The 22,567-nt window shown below is 37.1% G+C and overlaps 1 protein-coding gene across 4 annotated transcripts in view; it reads right to left on the bottom strand.

Annotated features, from left to right (window-relative positions):
- Positions 1-5,478: 5,478 nt before the first annotated feature.
- AcCoAS (acetyl coenzyme A synthase) overlaps positions 5,479-22,567 on the bottom strand; it is a 68,334-nt gene continuing 51,245 nt past the window's right edge. For all 4 annotated transcript variants that reach the window (XM_070088533.1, XM_070088534.1, XM_070088535.1 and 1 more), the window contains 5 exons: positions 21,343-21,532; positions 20,487-20,676; positions 17,013-17,104; positions 10,026-10,179; positions 5,479-9,224 (listed from right to left, as the gene is read on the bottom strand). In XM_070088533.1, the coding sequence (XP_069944634.1) occupies positions 9,019-9,224; positions 10,026-10,179; positions 17,013-17,104; positions 20,487-20,676; positions 21,343-21,532 (832 nt within the window). In that variant the 3' untranslated portion in view covers positions 5,479-9,018. The remainder of the gene's footprint in view (positions 9,225-10,025; positions 10,180-17,012; positions 17,105-20,486; positions 20,677-21,342; positions 21,533-22,567) is intronic.

Here is a 22,567-nt window from a genome sequence, read left to right on the forward strand (position 1 = left end):
TTGCTAATAATAACAATAGTAATAATAATAATAATAATAATAATAATAATAATAATAATAAATACGATATAATTGAAGAAGGAAATTGTACAAAAATACAAGGGAGTGGTTGACATCATCATCAGTGTGACTTTGTTTATGCTGGAGTGAATATTAGTCTCCCTGCTCTTCCAAACATTTCACAATAATTCAGCGGTTGAGGCAGTGGTATTTAATAACATATATGTTATAAATAATAATAGTACATATTATTAATAACATGTATTATTATTAACATATATGTTATTAAATACCATTGCCTCAATCACTGCCTCTACCACTCCAGTCACACTCAATCTACAAGCACCAAACACAATGAATTATTGTGAAATGTTTGGAAGAGCAGGGAGACTAATGTTCACTCCAACATAAACAAAGTCACATTGACGATGTGTCAACCACTCCCTCGTATTTTTGTACAATTTCCTTCTTCAATTATATCATATTTATTATTATTATTACTATTGTTATTATTAGCTGTAGCAGAAATGTTTAATTCTTTGCAGTGTTCAAGAGTAAACACATGATGTCACCGTCTAATACCTGTCCGAATAGCCATTCCAATATGCAGTCATGAATGGGTTTACATTATTTATACTGTAGTTTAATAGCAAATAATGAACAAACAAAACACTCACCACAGTGAGTGGTGGGAGGGTTGGCTGCCAGTTGCGGGGTCGGAGGGAGGGTAGTAGGGACTCGCAGGTGGCGGGAAACTTAAATATGATTTGGCGGCTGGGAATTTGGCGGTTGGGAATTCGCGAATGTGTGAAGCCTGTGAAAGTTGAAAACGTGAATGTTGAGGGAGACCTGTATACTCATACTTCTGTGTGAGGACTACTAGGTACTGATGCTGCTGCCTTACACACAGAAGCCCACAACTACACCATGACTGAGTCTGCCAGATCAGTCTTCAGTATACTCCTCACGTAATTTCCTATTTTCATAATAGAGTAAAATTCTCATTATATAAATTATATATAAACTAAAATTAAAATGTCAAAAGTCACTATAGCATTAGCAATATAGAGACAGAAAAAAGAACCGGTGGTACGGTCATCCAGGGGTCTAGGGAAAGGATCCATCTAGTTTTAGGCTGGGGTCAAAGGGCAATACCACATTCTCTATAATTAGTCTTAATTTTTTTCCACAATTTGTATAAAGTGAATATCAAAAATACAAGTCAAAACACTTTTTTAAATCTCCTTTATATTTTTGCAATGCCTGTTGAATTTTTAGTCAGAGTATAAACTGATCTTAATTTGCCAGTTTAATGGGTGCTCTGTTACATTACTAATGTATTTAAAATTTCCAAATAAATATGTATTACATATTAACTTGTAATGCTATCATAGTACTGTGCATTTGTAAAGTGATACATTGTTCTAAAGATTCTTTTAAAACCATACAAAATATAAGTGACTGATTTAATTCACTAAAATGCAGCTTACCTAATAATTAACAGTAAAAAAAATAATCTCTCAAATCTAATACAGATGGCATGTCATGAGTGTGTGTGCATATCTAAACCAGTAATGTGCAAGATTTAACATGAACACGACAGACAGCAACTGTACATCTTTACTTACTACTGTACACATTACAACTCTATAGCCTTGGTATTTATATCTTGACAACTACACTCAATAAACACCAATTAATATTTTCTTAGGTATTACTTATTTTCTCTATTGTATTGCACATATTTCTACTGTGGGTGCAATTAAAGCTACAGATCAAGCTTTCAAACTGTGAACAGCTTAATTACAAAAACATATTAAAATGCAAGATTTCTAAAAAGTATGATAACTGCAAGCTTGTCCAACACTTGTTACTTACACTGTCTCGAAACCAACAGGCAGAAGATGAATTCTATTAATGATAACAGATCATTTACAAATATTTTCTTCATACAAATTTTAACAACTGAATAATAAACAAATTACTATTTAATTTTTCATCCAAAATCAAATTGCTATGTTTCTAATATTTACTACAGTACCATAATTTTGTTTTAACCTCACTTGCCATTTCACAAGAAGGTACAGTGACTCTTGAGAAGAAAAAAACATTCGTCTACCCACACAGTAGAGAAGTTAGACAAATTATTGTTGCTGTACACATACTGAAGACTTGTTCTGTAGGGTGCAGCAATTCACAAAACACTGATGCATGTACAATGCTTTACTATTAGTTTTCATAGGTTGAACTGCACTTACAAGGCAAGTCATCCTGAATTACAATATAGTTGATAATTAGACTAAAAGAATACTTATTACTTGCCTATAAATAACATGCTTCTGAAAAAAAAATTTACCACTGAATATAAAAAATCAAAGATGCCATGAAATAATGAAAATGTTACATCATTAAGGTACATATTCTATTATCTGATACTACTACCAAGGTTGTAAGTAAATGAAAATGCTTCTCAACTCATTTTCCAATATTTTTGAAGAAAATTAATGAAGTAACACTGAAAACATTAAAAACTTCATGAAGCCTCTGAGGAAAACTTTAAACTTCTCCCATTTAAGCTGAGCCATCTGGGTCAAATCTGTATGTTATAACCTCCTGTGCAAACTACAAAAAAATCTAATTAATAAATCCATGAGAAATGGCTTGCAATTAAACTGTAATATGATCATAATTCAAGAAATATTTACAATACCATTAATTTAGAATTAAAGAGTTTATTTACTGCATATTTTATATTGGTATAGTTTGACTGTTGAAAGAGACTGCAGTTCCTACCACCATGTATAGAGTGCAAGACTTCCAACATCTTAATGAAGATCTTATTTTGCTAATCGCAAATGAAAAAGAAGAGTACTAAGTATTATACAGATGAGTGTGGCTTAAATTTTTTGCTTAGTAACAGAGTACAACTTTTATTGAAAGTCCATGAATTTCATATTGGAAAGCCAGTGAAATAATCAAGAGAACTGTAAATTACAGTAATATTGCCTCGTGGTGATTTTGTAGTAGACAAGTTGTTTGTTAAATATAGTAAAGGACAATGCATATTTTTAAAGTGAATCAGATACAGAATTCGAAAACTGGAAAAAATGGGAAGAGGTTATCAGAGAAACGATGAATAAAGAAAAAAGTTACTTATACTGGATGAATAGAATTAGGATGTACAGTGTGCAGATGAAATAAAATACTGATATAGGAAAACAGTGGAAGTAGTGCAGGAACTTTAACTGAAGGAATTTTTTTTAAATCTACTGGACAGTGAGAAAGAGGGTACTGAATAAATACAAAAATTTTAAGTAAATGATAACATTAGCTTCACAGTACCTGTTCATTTTATTATTTATGAATTTATAAAAATTATTTAATGCTGAAATGTTGAGAGTTACATGTAAAACTGACCTGCATTTCAGGAATTCTTCTGAAGGAAATGATACCTGTACTGATGATATTGCTAGTAATTTATATTTTTATATGGCATTCATATAATGTATAGCAGGAAAGATCCTGCAGAAACATATGCAGTAATTATCAGGAAAGAAATCACAACAAAATGCATGACTGTAAATATAAAAAAAATTACGAAAAAATAAGCAGTAAAAGCAGAGCATTTACGTGTGTTTACACAGACATTCCTCTGACGATGATGTGTGTAAGCACATGAACAATGCTTAGGTTTTTCTATTTTTTTTTCCCCCACTTTTTTTTTTACAGTACTTATCATAAATGACTACCTACAAAAATAAAATACCATAACATTTAATACCAGTTATTTAATTACAAACTTTAATAATATGGGGGGAACAATTCAATAACACAAGTAATGCTGCACCATTACACATGGGATGAATGACACAAGAATTTTTTTTTCAACAAACTAGTTGTATCCCACTGAGGCAGGGTGACCTAAAAAGAAAAACAAAAGTTTTTCTTTTTAAATTTAGTAATTTATACAGAATTTTAATTCAATTATTTTTTATTGCTTAATGTTTTATCAAACATTAGTCTGATAAGAGGTAATTATAACAGGTATGTTTGATAATTATAAATCCTGATATAATTTGGAAAAAAAAAATCTCTTTTAAAAATTTAATTAGGATAAAGTTTATGACTTACTATTACTAGCTTATAAGAAATCCAAACACAGCTACTTCTCTATTTAGTACTGCAGTACACTGTATTTTAAGGAACATTTTCTTCTGACAGGCTATTCTAGTGTACTTTTTGTTATAGCATGCAGTCATTTGTGTAGCAATATGTCGTCTTACTTACAAACCAATCACAAAACTAAAATTTTTTTATTTCATCAAAACTTACTCCAGTCCTAAATATTTGCTGTGCAAGAGATCCACCACAAATGATTACACATGTTCACCAAGTCAATTAACAGTAAATCTACTGGACCTTTAAAAGGTATACAGTAAGTCTTAAAAGGTAAATACTAATTTAGTGAAGGAAGGTGAATACAAAATAATGTTTGTGCTGTCTAGCCTGTACTTATGTGCACTGGAAAGTATTTTACTAATCTTTTATATCATTTATCCTGTGAAGGGAAGAATTAAATAACTTTTTAATACACTGTATTAGAATGAATATAAATAACAAAAAAAAAAGGCACAATACCGTGACTGGAGCGATACACAAATAACCAGCACATAAAAGAGAGGAGCTTATGACGATGTTTCGGTCCGACTTGGACCATTTACAAAGTCACACTAACGAGAAGGAGAGCAGGAAGGGTATATATAGGCAGAAAGTGGTAGTGGTAGTAGTAGTAGTAGCAGCAGTAGAGGTGGAAGTAGTAGTGGGGAAGTAAAGAGGAGGATGATTCCTCCTTTTTCTTCTTCTCCCTCTTCCCCTTTCCTCTTTCTTTTTTCTCCTCTTGGTTGTCTTTCTTCTGCCTTGTGGTTTTTGGTCCTTCATTATTTATTTTTTATTATTTCTCCCCCTTCTGTGTTATTGCTCTAACCCTCTGTGGGCACCTAGCTCCCTTGCAGTGCTCCTCTTTCTGAGTATTTGACTGGCTCCTCCTCCTTCCCCACTACCATTTCCTTCCACCTTGACTACTACTACTACCACTACCACTTCCTGCCTATATATACCCTTCTTGCTCTCCTCGTTAGTGTGACTTTGTAAATGGTCCAAGTCGGACCGAAACGTCGTAAGCTCCTCTTCTATGTGCGGGTTATTTGTGTTAGAATGAATATACAAGTCTAACAAATACTGTATTAATAAGAACAACTTAAATGAGAAATACTGTAAATATGTATGTAAAGTTTACAGAAATGCAAAACCTAACAGGTTATCCCTGAAGAAAATAATTAATATCTGTATTTGGTAGCAGGTGATTATCTTTTAAAGTCTGTTGGACTGTTAGGTTTAAAGTCTGTCGACTGCATGATGTTTGTTAAGGCTGCATATTACCTAAGCACCACTAAATAAGAATACTTGAATTTCTAAAACAGATATTAAAGTAAACTGTGTATAATGAGAGATATACACTTCTCGGTATACATTTTTAAGATTCCTTTGTTAAAAAAATGTCTCTTACCAAGTTAAGTGTTACAAGAATATTAACATCAGGTACTTTACCTCTATACATTATTTCTTATTTTTCTACTAAATAATTAAAGTAAAGTTTGTACCTTTACTGAAGGCTCTCATATGTAATATGAACCCTATGTTTTGCTGTTTATATTTTTATGATTTAATCCACAATAAAACATAGCATTTATCAGGTCATACTTAGCATTTTACCAATGATGCAAGATGGATAATATAAATAAGTCTTTCCCTGAAGCCATTTTACTTCTCTAAGGCTATAGGACCCCATATATTGCACCAGAGGGAAATCATATGTACATATGTCTTGGGTTGCCAAGGCAGGGTGACTCCAAGAAGGAAATACATTCTCCAACATTCACTCAATTGCCGTCTTTCCAGAAGTGTGCTGATGTCACAATCAGATCACCGCTCTGCCTGCAACATCACTTTCCTCCTTCAGAGTGCAAGCACTGTATTTCCTACCTCCAGGACTCAAGTCTGGCTGACTGGTTGCCCTGAATCCCTTCATAAATGTTACCTTGCTCACACTCCAACAGCATGTTGTCATAAAAACCACTTGCTTCCACTCACTCCTAACTAACACATTCACATGTGCTGTTAATGACCAAGCTCCCTCCTATACAAAACCTCCTTTACCCTCCTCCTCCCAACCTTTCCTAGGGCAAACCCTACCTCTTCTTCCCTCCACTACACATTTATACATCTTCCAAGTCATTCTATTTTGCTCCAACCTCCTGAAATGTCTAAGCCACTTCAATAACCCCTCCTCAGCCCTCTGAATAATACTCTCACTTGCATATTTTGGGTACACAGATTCTGCACCTGTCCATGCGAGTGATTCCCACCACCATTTATATATACGTACACTGCTTCCCTACATTTGCATAATCAATTATAAAAAAATGAAAGAAGTCTAATTATATATTGTATACAGTACCTACTTCCTATACAGTGTGCATTAGTTTAGTTCATAAAGCTGCATTTTGTGATAAATAAAGGAGGATGTATGAGGGTGTCAGCAATGTTTATATCTGCTTGTCCCTCCCTCCTCACCACTCTCTACTCTTTACTCTTTTTATTATTGAAATGTGAGGGGGAAAAATTTTACTGTTTAATTTTTTATTTAAATAAATTATTAATATGAATCACATAGTTTATGTCTACACAAGCATTCTGGTAGTCAATTTCACAGCAGAAACAGAGAATCTTGGGCCACCAACCCTTAAGCCCACCAATAACAGCAAGGTATGGAGATGATCTAAGGTTTTCTTTATTTTGATAATTTTTTTTTCATGTTCTTTGGGATAGCTTGTATTCATTGTTCCTACAGAAATACATAACCCAATATTCATTTAATAAAAAATAATGTTTTATGGCCATTAATATACTATGGTGTTTACAGATGATGGCTTTAGGAACTGATAGTTGCTGAACTACCTGTCATAGGGTATAGACAGACAATGGTTATAAATGACCATAATTTTTAAAAGGGTGGACCGGTAAGCCAGCGGAAGGCCTCGGTCAGATGACCAAAAGCTCCAAAGGCGGGTCATCATCTGACTAAGACCCGCGTCAGGAGACACTTGTCCTGTTTCCTGACGAACCTTACCTAACCTAACCTAACCTGTCATATCTCCTCACATTTCTGTATCAATAAGCAACAACAACTATAGTGTAAGGAATAGAAAACTATTATTTTTGAGACAAATTACAAATCTTTAAAAAAAAAAAATATCTGACATTTCCTTAGGTGTTAGGAACATAACCCAATCTTTCCCAGATGTTCTTCAGTTTATTTACATAATTTTTTAATTATACACCATTTTCAAGAACATAACTACAGTGTTAATGAACGCTCTATTGTACATACAAACATAAAAATGATGTATAAATCTGTGGTAAAAGGTGAGAGCAGAGGTCATCCCAGGAACAGTTGGAGGGACAGATTAAAGGAGTCTGAATTTTAGAGGCTCGAGCATTAAGCAAGCTTATTTGGGAGTATAAGAAGTTAACAGAAACAAGTGGTTTCTAACAGATGTGCTATTGTATGAAGGACATTCAAGGAAACCAGTTAGCTGGACTTGAGTCCTGGATGTGGCAGGGGCAGTGTCTGCACTCCAATGAAGGAGTGGCAAATGTTACAGTCAAGGGTAATCTGAACTGTGATGTCAGAACACTTCTGGCATGACAGTTAATGAATGAATGATAGTGGATGTGTTTTCTTCATTAGATCATCCTCCCTTGTTTCCTACTTTAAATAATAAAGATTTTTTATACAAATTAGAAATTATTTACAAGATGATGGCTAACACACCTGACCAAAATTGTATTTATATTACTGTACCCACTTTTTAATTTTTACAAACTATGGAATTCAAATTTGAACATAAAATGAAAATACAGTACGTACTGCACTGGTATATTAATTAGTACCCGTACATTAAATAAATAAATATATAAAGGAGAAAGGTAAACTGTAAGCTGGTATTTATTTACTTAACAATTCAAAAGGTCGAGTGACTGTATGAGAATCAGCTGCTCAATACATGGACGGGTCTCACGCAAGACAACTATGAATCTCTCAGACTTTCAACAGCAACAGGTCAGTCATGAAGATCATGTACGCTGCATATGATGAATTACAAATGCTTTGACTTCAAACACCCTCATATGATATACTGTATTAAAATTACCTACAAAAATAACTTTATACTGAGTAACTGATTAACCCCAAAAGTAATATACTACATGCAATATTATCTTTCTGATGGTCTTAGAATAAACTAAACTTGTAAAAAAAAAAAAAAATCCTAGTATAATATGCCTAGATTTGTTGCATCTTCTTTGGAATATGGAACAATTAAATGTAATTCATATACAGCAGTTTCCTATGTTGTTAAATAAAAACACCATAATCCCATTTCACAGGCAACTAACCAAGGGAAAGGAACATAATCAACTACCAATGATTTAAAGAGTTAAAACATAGTGAGTTTATTATTTTAAAAATATAAACTATTTTAATTAACGAAAATTTTCACTCATGTTACAAGCACAAAAGATGCACCAATAATGGTGTAAAACCTTTTACTACTATTTCCTTGATTTTTTATATTGTGTAATCTCAATGCAGTAGAGAAATGGTCACAAGGTTCAACATATAAAGTAACAATATATGCACCATAAACCCTAACATATCATTAGGTTATACTATACATACACCAAAGTAAAGTTAATAAAATTGAATATTCTTTGATAGCTTTTAAGTACTTTTTAAGTACTGCTGTATCCAAAGGTACCTTTCACAGTATATATGATACACTATTATCTGTTTTGAATATGCACCACCTGATGCACACATCAAGACTAAATCAGACAAATATACATCTACAGTGAATATATAATGTACTGAACAAAATCATCCACTGAACATAAAATCTATACCCTCCCTTCTTTTGGTCTATGTTGGAACAATACTTCCACAATACCAGGATCTGCCAGAGTTGATATATCACCGAAGTCTCTATCTCCAACAGCAATTTTACGCAGAACTCTTCTCATTATCTTGCCTGAGCGAGTTTTCGGAAGTCCAGGAGCAAGCTGCATGAAATCGGGTGTAGCAAATGCACCAATCTTGGATCGCACTGGAAGAATAATTATTTATAACAAAATTTTTATTACTCAATTTATAACCTTGAAAGATGTTTACTTAGCATGACATAAAAGCAACAGTTTAAACATAAAGATTAACAATTGAAAATATTTATCACAATTGCCAAATTAAAAATTCTGTATACTATATATCCTAGCTTTTCTCTTACGAGAAAAATGGGTGTCCAGCAATATTTCCTGTAAATACACAATACCACATTTCATGATAATTTTTATGGGTTATTTCATGTTTAAGAGCAATTATTTGAGATGGAATTTTCAACAATGCATAAACATTATTAACCAGACTTGAGTCCTGGAGGTGGCAAGTGCAGTGCCTGCACTTTAAAGGAGGGGTTTGGGATATTGACTTTTTGGAGTGACATCTAAACTATTACATCTGGGTGCTGCTGCAAAGTCAGTGATTTTATGTGAATGATGGCAAAAGTGTTGAATGATGGTGAAATGTTTCTTTTTTTTTGGGGGTCACCCTGCCTTGGTGGGAGACAGCTGATATGTTAAAAAAATAAAGAATTAATTTCAAGATTTTATAAGGATTATCTTCCCTAGGATGCAGCTCACAAAAGATGAATAAATTCTAGGTGTACAGTAACTACTAGGCAAACAGGGGCAGGGAAACAAAAATAAATTTAACTTGCACAATATGCATACAGTATACACATTAAACTAAAATAAATGAGTTTTTCAGAAAAGAATGAGGATTATTTGTACCTTGTTTCAGCAAATTGTTTAATCTGCATTATAAGTTTATGTAGCTTACTGGAAGTTCTTACCTTTATTTTTGAGTTCTGCAACCAATTTGTCGGTATACTCATTGCCTTCAGCCAGTGTGACATAACAGTAAAGGCATTCGCCTTTTACACTATGTGGTCTTGCAACTACTGCAGATTCTGCTACAGCTGGATGCTCCACAAGTGAACTCTCAACCTGAAAAAAGGAGTTTAACTGGGATAAACTATGCAGTTATCTGCAGTAAACCTGACTACAAAAGCTACAGTATTTCATTTTAAAATATCATCTGTTTAGTGATCTTGTTATAGCAGAAAATAAAGGAACTAGCCTAGGTGGGGTCAAACTGATGCATGGTGAATTACTAGAAATGTTGAGCAATTTAAATATTTTGTATTAATGTTGTGAGACATAGAACAATGAAAGGAGAAATAAAGAAGCAATCAGCACAATGAAAAAGTGACTGAACCTGTAAGAAGGATTACAAGAAAAGGTATGAAAGTTACTATCAATGCTAGGAAAGGATGATTCTAATTTATATAAATGGCATGCCAGAAAGAGTAAAAAAAAAAAAAAAAATATATATATATGGGATTTTTTTTTTCAACAAGTCGGCCATCTCCCACCAAGGCAGGGTGACCCAAAAAGAAAGAAAATCCCCAAAAAAGAAAATACTTTCATCATCATTCAACTCTTTCACCTCACTCACACATAATCACTGTTTTTGCAGAGGTGCTCAGAACACAACAGCTTAGAAGCATATACACATAAAGATACACAATATATCCCTCTAAACTGCCAATATCCCGAACCCCTCCTTTAGAGTGCAGGCACTGTACTTCCCATTTCCAAGACTCAAGTCTGGCTATATAAAAATAACATACATGTACAAGCATATATATACACACACCCCTCTGGGTTTTCTTTTATTTTCTTTCTAGTTCTTGTTTATTTCTTCTTATCTCCGTGGGGAAGTGGAACAGAATTCTTCTTCCGTAAGCCATATGTGTTGTAAGAGACAACTAAAATGCCAGGAGCAAGGGGTTAGTAGCCCCTTCTCCTGTATAAATTATTAAATTTAAAAAGAGAAACTTTGGTTTTTCTTTTTGGGCCACCCTGCCTTGGTGGGCGGAAGAAGAAGGAGGAGGAGGAGGAGGAGGAGGAGGAGGAGGAGGGAGGAGGAGGAGGGAGGAGGAGGAGGGAGGAGGAGGAGGGAGGAGGAGGGAGGAGGAGGAGGGAGGAGGAGGAGGGAGGAGGAGGAGGAGGAGGAGGAGGAGGAGGGAGGAGGAGGAGGGAGGAGGAGGAGGGAGGAGGAGGAGGGAGGAGGAGGAGGGAGGAGGAGGAGGGAGGAGGAGGAGGCGGAGGAGGAGGAGGAGGGAGGAGGGGCAGGGGGGAGGAGGAGGGAGGAGGAGGAGGGAGGAGGAGGAGGGAGGAGGAGGAGGGAGGAGGAGGAGGGAGGAGGAGGAGGGAGGAGGAGGAGGGAGGAGGAGGGAGGAGGAGGGAGGAGGAGGGAGGAGGAGGGAGGAGGAGGGAGGGAGGAGGGAGGAGGAGAGGAGGAGGAGGAGGAGGAGGAGGAGGAGGAGGAGGAGGAGGAGGAGGAGGAGGAGGAGGAGGAGGAGGAGGAGGAGGAGGAGGAGGAGGAGGAGGAGGAGGAGGAGGAGGAGGAGGAGGAGGAGGAGGAGGAGGAGGAGGAGGAGGAGGAGGAGGAGGAGGAGGAGGAGGAGGAGGAGGAGGAGGAGGAGGAGGAGGAGGAGGAGGAGGAGGAGGAGGAGGAGGAGGAGGAGGAGGAGGAGGAGGAGGAGGAGGAGGAGGAGGAGGAGGAGGAGGAGGAGGAGGAGGAGGAGGAGGAGGAGGAGGAGGAGGAGGAGGAGGAGGAGGAGGAGGAGGAGGAGGAGGAGGAGGAGGAGGAGGAGGAGGAGGAGGAATAATAATAATAATAATACCGAGTATACAAGAAAAAGTGTATGGTAGTGTTATTATTGAAAGAATTAGAGGTGAGACAGAGAGTAGGATTGTGGATGAGCAAGGAGGTTTTCGAGTGGGTAGGGGATGTGTAGATCAAGTGTTTACATTGAAGCATGTATGTGAACAGTATTTAGATAAAGGTAGGGAAGTTTACATTGTATTTATGGATTTAGAAAAGGCATATGATAGAGTGGATAGAGGAGCAATGTGGCAGATGTTGCAAGTATATGGAATAAGTAGTAAGTTACTAAATGCTGTAAAGAGTTTTTATGAGGATAGTGAGGCTCAGGTTAGGGTGTGTAGAAGAGAGGGAGATTACTTCCTGGTAAAAGTAGGTCTTAGACAGGGATGTGTAATATCACACTACACATACATATACACATTTATTTATACACACTCATCTGAGTTTTCTTTGATTTTATCTTAATAGTTCTTGGTCTTATTAATTTTCCTTTTATATCCATGGGGAAGTGGAATAAGAATCTTTCCTCCGTAAGCCATGCGTGTTGTAAAAGTCAACTAAAATGCTGGGAACAATGGGCTAGTAACCCCTTTCCTGTAAAGATTACTAAAAAGAATAAGAAGAAGAAAATTGTCAAAGTGGGAAGTCTAAATGTGCGTGGATGTTGTGCAGATGATAAGAAAGAGATGATTGTGGATGTTATGAATGAGAAGAAGCTGGATGTCCTGGCTTTAAGTGAAACAAAGCTGAAGGGGGTGGGAGAGTTTCAGTGGAGAGGAATAAATGGGATTAGGTCAGGGGTTTCAAATAGAGTTAGAGCTAAAGAAGGAGTAGCAATAATGTTGAAGGATAAGCTATGGCAGGAAAAGAGGGACTATAAATGTATTAATTCAAGGATTATGTGGAGTAAAATAAAGATTGGATGTGAAAAGTGGGTTATAATAAGCGTGTATGCACCTGGAGAAGAGAGAAGTGTAGAGGAGAGAGAGAGATTTTGGGAAATGTTGAGTGAATGCATGGGGAGTTTTGAATCAAGTGTGAGAGTAATGGTGGTTGGGGATTTCAATGCTAAAGTGGGTAAAAATGTTATGGAGGGAGTAGTAGGTAAATTTGGGGTGCCAGGGGTAAATGTAAATGGGGAGCCTTTAATTGAGCTGTGTAGAAAGAAATTTGGTAATAAGTAATACATATTTTATGAAAAAGAGGATAAATAAATATACAAGGTATGATGTAGCACGTAATGAAAGTAGTTTATTAGATTATGTATTGGTGGATAAAAGGTTGATGGGTAGGCTCCAGGATGTACATGTTTATAGAGGGGCAACTGATATATCGGATCATTATTTAGTTGTAGCTACAGTTAGAGTAAGAGGTAGATGGGAAAAGAGGAAGGTGGCAACAACAAGTAAGAGGGAGGTGAAAGTGTATAAACTAAAGGAGGAGGAAGTTCGGGTGAGATATAAGCGACTATTGGCAGAAAGGTGGGATAGTGCAAAGATGAGTAATGGGGGGGTTGAAGAGGGTTGGAATAGTTTTAAAAATGCAGTATTAGAATGTGGGGCAGAAGTTTGTGGTTATAGGAGGGTGGGTGCAGGAGGAAAGAGGAGTGATTGGTGGAATGATGAAGTAAAGGGTGTGATAAAAAAGAAAAAGGTAGCTTATGAGAGGTTTTTACAAAGCAGAAGTGCAGAATATATGGAGAGTAAAAGAAAGGTAATGAGAGTGGTGAGAGAGTGCAAAAGGAGAGCAGATGATAGAGTGGGAGAGGCACTGTCAAGAAATTTTAATGAAAATAAGAAAAAATTTTGGAGTGAGTTAAACAAGTTAAGAAAGCCAAGGAAAAATATGGATTTGTCAGTTAAAAACAGAGTAGGGGAGTTAGTAGATGGGGAGATGGAGGTATTAGGTAGATGGCGAGAATATTTTGAGGAACTTTTAAATGTTAAGGAAGAAACAGAGGCAGTAATTTCATGCACTGGTCAGGGAGGTATACCATCTTTTAGGAGTGAAGAAGAGCAGAATGTAAGTGTGGGGGAGGTACGTGAGGCATTACGTAAAATGAAAAGGGGTAAAGCAGCTGGAACTGATGGGATCATGACAGAAATGTTAAAAGCAGGGGGGGATATAGTGTTGGAGTGGTTGGTACTTTTGTTCAATAAATGTATGAAAGAGGGGAAGGTACCTAGGGATTGGCAGAGAGCATGTATAGTCCCTTTATATAAAGGGAAAGGGGACAAAAGAGACTGTAAAAATTATAGAGGAATAAGCTTACTGAGTATACCAGGAAAAGTGTACGGAAGGGTTATAATTGAAAGAATTAGAGGTAAGACAGAATGTAGGATTGCGGATGAGCAAGGAGGTTTCAGAGTGGGTAGGGGATGTGTAGATCAAGTGTTTACATTGAAGCATATATGTGAACAGTATTTAGATAAAGGTAGGGAAGTTTTTATTGCATTTATGGATTTAGAAAAGGCATATGATAGAGTGGATAGAGGAGCAATGTGGCAGATGTTGCAAGTATATGGAATAGGTGGTAAGTTATTAAATGCTGTAAAGAGTTTTTATGAGGATAGTGAGGCTCAGGTTAGGGTGTGTAGAAGAGAGGGAGACTATTTCCCGGTAAAAGTAGGTCTTAGACAGGGATGTGTAATGTCACCATGGTTGTTTAATATATTTATAGATGGGGTTGTAAAGGAAGTAAATGCTAGGGTGTTCGGGAGAGGGGTGGGATTAAATTTTGGGGAATCAAATTCAAAATGGGAATTGACACAGTTACTTTTTGCTGATGATACTGTGCTTATGGGAGATTCTAAAGAAAAATTGCAAAGGTTAGTGGATGAGTTTGGGAATGTGTGTAAAGGTAGAAAGCTGAAAGTGAACATAGAAAAGAGTAAGGTGATGAGGGTGTCAAATGATTTAGATAAAGAAAAATTGGATATCAAATTGGGGAGGAGGAGTATGGAAGAAGTGAATGTTTTCAGATACTTGGGAGTTGACGTGTCGGCGGATGGATTTATGAAGGATGAGGTTAATCATAGAATTGATGAGGGAAAAAAGGTGAGTGGTGCATTGAGGTATATGTGGAGTCAAAAAACGTTATCTATGGAGGCAAAGAAGGGAATGTATGTAAGTATAGTAGTACCAACACTTTTATATGGGTGTGAAGCTTGGGTGGTAAATGCAGCAGCGAGGAGACGGTTGGAGGCAGTGGAGATGTCCTGTTTAAGGGCAATGTGTGGTGTAAATATTATGCAGAAAATTCGGAGTGTGGAAATTAGGAGAAGGTGTGGAGTTAATAAAAGTATTAGTCAGAGGGCAGAAGAGGGGTTGTTGAGGTGGTTTGGTCATTTAGAGAGAATGGATCAAAGTAGAATGACATGGAAAGCATATAAATCTATAGGGGAAGGAAGGCGGGGTAGGGGTCGTCCTCGAAAGGGTTGGAGAGAGGGGGTAAAGGAGGTTTTGTGGGCGAGGGGCTTGGACTTCCAGCAAGCGTGCGTGAGCGTGTTAGATAGAAGTGAATGGAGACGAATGGTACTTGGGACCTGACGATCTGTTGGAGTGTGAGCAGGGTAATATTTAGTGTATCTTTATATGTGTATGCTTCTAGACTGTTGTATTCTGAGTACCTCTGCAAAAACAGTGATAATGTGCGAGTGTGGTGAAAGTGTTGAATGATGATGAAAGTATTTTCTTTTTGGGGAGGGTCACCCTGCCTCGGTGGGAGACGGCCGACTTGTTGAAAAAAAAAAAAAATTCAGGGAAACCGGTTTTCATATAGTCGGACTTGAGTCCTGGAAATGGGAAGTACAATGCCTGCACTTTCAAGGAGGGGTTTGGGATATTGGCAGTTTGGAGGGATATGTTGTGTATCTTTATATGTGTATGCTTCTAGACTGTTGTATTCTGAGCACCTCTGCAAAAACAGTGATAATGTGCGAGTGTGGTGAAAGTGTTGAATGATGATGAAAGTATTTTCTTTTTGGGGATTTTCTTTCTTTTTTGGGTCACCCTGCCTCGGTGGGAGACGGCCGACTTGTTGTAAAAAAAAAAAAAAAAAAAAAAAAATTGGGGCCATGATATTATATTCTATATGGAGTTTATTATATTGTATCAGGTCACTTTTTATATGTATCTTTATATATGCTTCTAAACTGTTATATCTGGGCATGTCTGCAAAAACAGTGATTATGTATGCGTGAGGTAAAAATATTTTTGTTTTGGGGATTTTCCTTCTTTTTGGGTCACCCTGCCTAGGTGGGGGGTGGCTGACTTGTTGAAAAAAAAAAATTGTAATTTTTATTCACACAAAAAATAGAAGATTTACTGTTATGCAGACTACTGCCTTATCGCAATAATTGTATAAATAATATCAACCCATTCATGACTCGAACACTTCTACTTTGAGCTCAATTTCAAGGTACTTTTCATTGTGAAAGCAATCAAAATCATAATCATATCTATTTCTGTAATATATCTTCCATTCTATCAAATGAGACCAAAAAACAAGAATACAACCATAAAAACCATTTGAAAATGCCACTAAGGGGTGGCTAATTGCTGAGAAGTGAACTCCATTATTTATGCTCCGATTTCTTTCATTTTTGGTGTACGTAAAGAAGCATCTTTCCATTATACATTGCCCAAGTTTCAATAAGATAGTTCAACAAACAAATGAGATCCAATTCCCTAGATCAAGAGCAAGAGCCCCTCACCAGCATCAAGGAAGCTCCCTTGAGGTCCGCTCACTTTTGAAAATTTCGCTCGCATATGGAAGCAAAAAATTGACCCATTGACTGCTCGTATTTGGAAAAACTTGCACATGGATGCACTTGCAAGTAGAGGTTCCACTGTACATGTACTACAACCTCTGGAGATCTAAAAAAAAAATCATTAAAAAGAAAATATCTAAAAGTAAATCACTACAAGCACAGTTCTACTTCTGCAACTGCATATAGGTAATTAAACAAGTAGTAGTCATTTACTCACTTTCATTGTTACATTCAAACCCTATTACCAGTACATGGTTTGGCTACTTTTAAACTGTTACTTTTATGAAGCCAAAGTTTTAAGTTTATGTATATTACCTATGTAGGACACTAACCTGAGCGGTAGAAAGAAGATGACCAGAGACATTTAACATGTCATCAATACGTCCAGTGACCCATATATAACCATCCTCATCTCGCTTGGCACCTAAGCACAAGGAAAGAAGTGATGTACAGAATGCCATATTCTACAAATAACATAAATCATATTCTTAATGTTAACTGACTAGTAACAAGATTATTCAAACCTAGAGGCCACCTGCAATTAGATATCTTAGATATCCTAAGAGATCTAATTAAGCAATTGGGATAACAGCTGTACAATTGTGACTTAAGATGTGTGCAGACTTCTCATGGCAATTCATATTGGAACATAAAAGCATTTTCCAAACTATAAATATTCTTTCTTGCTGCTATCTTCATGTTTCCTTTAAAACACTGAGAGTTTCACAAGAAGGCAGAGCAGCCCAAAGAAGAAAACAGCTACAATCACTAATTCTCTAGCTGTGTAATGTATTACAAAACTATAGACAGAAATGATTTTTACATAATTTCTGGGAAGCAGTGAGAAAATCTCCTTACTGCCAGGTTATTGGCAAATTAGTAATAGCAGTTATCTGATAAGTGAATTATAGAAAAGCATTATAGTTTATTTTATTCACTAAGCCCATGTGGGTCATTCGGTGTGAAGATTAGTGGAGACATGATCATTCACTTGCTCTGAAACTCTTATGCATATTCATATACTCAACTCTCAACCTTGCAGGCCAGTAATACTATTTAACCCTTAAACGGTCCAAAGAGATCGATGTTCAAATTCGTAGTGCTACAAAAGCAGAGAGAGTGGGTGAGATGTTAACAAATTTTGTTGAAAATAAGAAAAAGTTTTGGAGTGAGATTAACAAGTTAAGAAAGCCTAGAGAACAAATGGATTTGTCAGTTAAAAATAGGAGAGGAGAGTTATTAAATGGAGAGTTAGAGGTATTGGGAAGATGGAGGGAATATTTTGAGGAATTGTTAAATGTTGATGAAGATAGGGAAGCTGTGATTTCGTGTATAGGGCAAGGAGGAACGACATCTTGTAGGAGTGAGGAAGAGCCAGTTGTGAGTGTGGGGGAAGTTCGTGAGGCAGTAGGTAAAATGAAAGGGGGTAAGGCAGCCGGGATTGATGGGATAAAGATAGAAATGTTAAAAGCAGGTGGGGATATAGTTTTGGAGTGGTTGGTGCAATTATTTAATAAATGTATGGAAGAGGGTAAGGTACCTAGGGATTGGCAGAGAGCATGCATAGTTCCTTTGTATAAAGGCAAAGGGGATAAAAGAGAGTGCAAAAATTATAGGGGGATAAGTCTGTTGATATAGGTAGTAGGTTGGTAGACAGCAACCGCCCAGGGAGGTACTACCGTCCTGCCAAGTGAGTGTAAAACGAAAGCCTGTAATTGTTTTACATGATGGTAGGATTGCTGGTGTCCTTTTTTCTGTCTCATGAACATGCAAGATTTCAGGTACGTCTTGCTACTTCTACTTACACTTAGGTCACACTACACATACATGTACAAGCACATATATACACACCCCTCTGGGTTTTCTTCTATTTTCTTTCTAGTTCTTATTCTTGTTTATTTCCTCTTATCTCCATGGGGAAGTGGAACAGAATTCTTCCTCCGTAAGCCATGCGTGTTGTAAGAGGCGACTAAAATGCCGGGAGCAAGGGGCTAGTAACCTCTTCTCCTGTATATATTACTAAATGTAAAAGGAGAAACTTTCGTTTTTCCTTTTGGGCCACCCTGCCTCGGTGGGATACGGCCGGTGTGTTGAAAGAAAGAAAGAAGAAGTCTGTTGAGTATACCTGGCAAAGTGTATGGTAGAGCTATTATTGAAAGAATTAAGAGTAAGACGGAGAATAGGATAGCAGATGAACAAGGAGGCTTTAGGAAAGGTAGGGGGTGTGTGGACCAGGTGTTTACAGTGAAACATATAAGTGAACAGTATTTAGATAAGGCTAAAGAGGTCTTTGTGGCATTTATGGATTTGGAAAAGGCGTATGACAGGGTGGATAGGGGGGCAATGTGGCAGATGTTGCAGGTGTATGGTGTAGGAGGTAGGTTACTGAAAGCAGTGAAGAGTTTTTACGAGGATAGTGAGGCTCAAGTTAGAGTATGTAGGAAAGAGGGAAATTATTTCCAAGTAAAAGTGGGCCTTAGACAGGGATGTGTGATGTCACCGTGGTTGTTTAATATATTTATAGATGGGGTTGTAAGAGAAGTAAATGCGAGGGTCTTGGCAAGAGGCGTGGAGTTAAAAGATAAAGAATCACACAAAGTGGGAGTTGTCACAGTTGCTCTTTGCTGATGACACTGTGCTCTTGGGAGATTCTGAAGAGAAGTTGCAGAGATTGGTGGATGAATTTGGTAGGGTGTGCAAAAGAAGAAAATTGAAAGTGAATACAGGAAAGAGTAAGGTTATGAGGATAACAAAAAGATTAGGTGATGAAAGATTGGATATCAGATTGGAGGGAGAGAGTATGGAGGAGGTGAATGTATTCAGATATTTGGGAGTGGACGTGTCAGCGGATGGGTCTATGAAAGATGAGGTGAATCATAGAATTGATGAGGGGAAAAGGGTGAGTGGTGCACTTAGGAGTCTGTGGAGACAAAGAACTTTGTCCTTGGAGGCAAAGAGGGGAATGTATGAGAGTATAGTTTTACCAACGCTCTTATATGGGTGTGAAGCATGGGTGATGAATGTTGCAGCGAGGAGAAGGCTGGAGGCAGTGGAGATGTCATGTCTGAGAGCAATGTGTGGTGTGAATATAATGCAGAGAATTCGTAGTTTGGAAGTTAGGAGGAGGTGTGGGATTACCAAAACTGTTGTCCAGAGGGCTGAGGAAGGGTTGTTGAGGTGGTTCGGACATGTGGAGAGAATGGAGCGAAACAGAATAACTTCAAGAGTGTATCAGTCTGTAGTGGAAGGAAGGCGGGGTAGGGGTCGGCCTAGGAAAGGTTGGAGGGAGGGGGTAAAGGAGGTTTTGTGTGCGAGGGGCTTGGACTTCCAGCAGGCATGCGTGAGCGTGTTTGATAGGAGTGAATGGAGACAAATGGTTTTTAATACTTGACGTGCTGTTGGAGTGTGAGCAAAGTAACATTTATGAAGGGGTTCAGGGAAACCGGCAGGCCGGACTTGAGTCCTGGAGATGGGAAGTACAGTGCCTGCACTCTGAAGGAGGGGTGTTAATGTTGCAGTTTAAAAACTGTAGTGTAAAGCACCCTTCTGGCAAGACAGTGATGGAGTGAATGATGGTGAAAGTTTTTCTTTTTCGGGCCACCCTGCCTTGGTAGGAATCGGCCAGTGTGATGATAAAAAATAAAAATAATTTTCAAATATAACAAAAAAATGTAGATAAAAGTTTTTTACACATTTTCAAATGTAAAACAAAAAAGAAGATCTACATTTTTTACATACTTTCAGATGTTGAAAAAACGTATATATACGTTTGGACCATTTAAGGGTTAAAGTACAGTGATAGTTACCATCTCCAGTGCAGTAGAAACCTTGGAATTTCTTGAAATATGTAGTTTCAAAGCGCTCATGATTCCCATAGACAGTGCGCATAATACCAGGCCAGGGTCGCCGGAACACCAAATAGCCCTCTCCTTCACCCTTAATTTCTCTACCTTCTTCATCTAACAAGGCCACCTCTACTCCAAAGAATGGAAAAGTCTGAAAAAATAAAAAAAGTGTTTTTAACTGCCAGAAACAATACTGACGACATTGTAAACTCAAATGCCACATATACCTTACTAACCCTTCATGAAAAAGTGGTAAATGGCAGATTCCCTCTCCTTGCAGTTTACCAATGATCAATTTTAGACCCAAATTTTATGGGATCTTAAGTTTTTGTATATGAGGCAATAACAAAATGGCACAACTACATCAAACTTAATACAGGCAGACCCCACTTATACAGCAGGTTAAGTTCTGGGCTACTGCTGTAAAGCGAAAATTGCTGTACTGTACAGTGAAACAGCTTTTTTCACTTTCAAATGCACATAAAAGCCTGATAATGTGTATACACCGTCATATATATAGTCACACATTACTTACCTTAAAACATTTTTGTCCTTAGCTTATAGTAAGTGGTGAATATATTTATTGTAGGACATATGAATAAATGAAGAATGAGTATAACTGAAAACTGCCGCATTAGTGAAATGCCGTAAAGTGAAGTGCTGAAAAGCAGGGCCTGCCTGTACATACAAGAATAAAACAATTCAACCTAAGGAAGAATTACTAGAAAGATTTGGAGTTAACAAATTATCTAAATTCTTAGGCTGTTTCTCCAAGGGATTCATACATTTTTAACTAATGATTTGCATGATAACTTACAGCAGATCCTGGTTTGGTAGGTGTGGCACCAGGCAGTGGAGTTAACACATGACCTCCAGTCTCTGTTTGCCAGAAGGTATCAACTATGGAAACGTTGGAGTCACCCACCACTCTGTAGTACCACAGCCAGGCCTCAGGATTAATGGGCTCTCCAACACTTCCCAGGACTGTGAGGCTTGAGATGTCATACCTATTTAGGGAATATATTAATTTAAGAAGTTCCTACCTGTAGTCTGTGGAGGGAATTGTGAAAGGCAATCAGAAGAGGATAACAATATAGTTTAACAGAGTAATATAAAATACTTTTTTTTCATATCACTTTTTCCAAATGCATTATGAAATTCATACTTTGAAAATCTTAAAAGTAAACTTCTAAATTTTTAATAACAGAGTTTATACTTTGCATTTGAAATGGTTATATACCATGACACTGCCACAAATGAAAGGAAGGGAACAATAAGTTGTATTATTTACAAAGCAGTAGAACTGCTCGTTTACTTGGTGCCTTTAATGTGAGTTACTAACATCATTATTAATTTGTTGCCCCCATTACTAATTTTGGCCTACATATGAGAGAATGAGTATGTATGTATGTGCAGTGTAGGATGGAAAAGCAAACATTTGACCTTGTGTTTAATTGAAAACAGAAGGTTTGAGGTGTTTTCTAGGATGGGTTTTATGGTTTTATTGACTGTTTCTTGAAATCATTGATAGAATGGAAGATATACTACTAAAACAGATGATTTTGATTAGTTTCAGGATCAGAAGTAGCTCAAAGTAGCAGAAATATTTGATTTTTTCCAATTTTTCTGAGGATGGATAGGGCCCCTCTACACCCCCAGTCTGTTTTTCTGCTTTTAACAGGTCTGCTTCAATTATTGGTGTGAGGTTTTGTAGCAGGAATGATGTCTGGTGGGTGGCCACAGCAACACCAAGTAATGCAATTACACTGGACTTAGCTCAACCAGTATGGTGACAAATTTCATTTATGGTTACCTTTTCTTTGAGGACAGAGCAATGAAAGAATAGAACACCTTATCATACTGCCATATGCAGGTGCATTGAGAGGTGGTACATATTGCAGTCTCTTGTATTAAGAGTTGACAGATACCTCTAGAAAACATTCATATGAAATATAACATCAAATATGCAGTATGAATCCAGAATGTTTTATGTTATTTATAGTGGAGGCTGCACCATCTTTATGTATGATAGCACCCCTATC

This window comes from Cherax quadricarinatus, chromosome 25, assembly GCF_038502225.1.
Source record: "Cherax quadricarinatus isolate ZL_2023a chromosome 25, ASM3850222v1, whole genome shotgun sequence".
NCBI lineage: Eukaryota > Metazoa > Arthropoda > Malacostraca > Decapoda > Parastacidae > Cherax > Cherax quadricarinatus.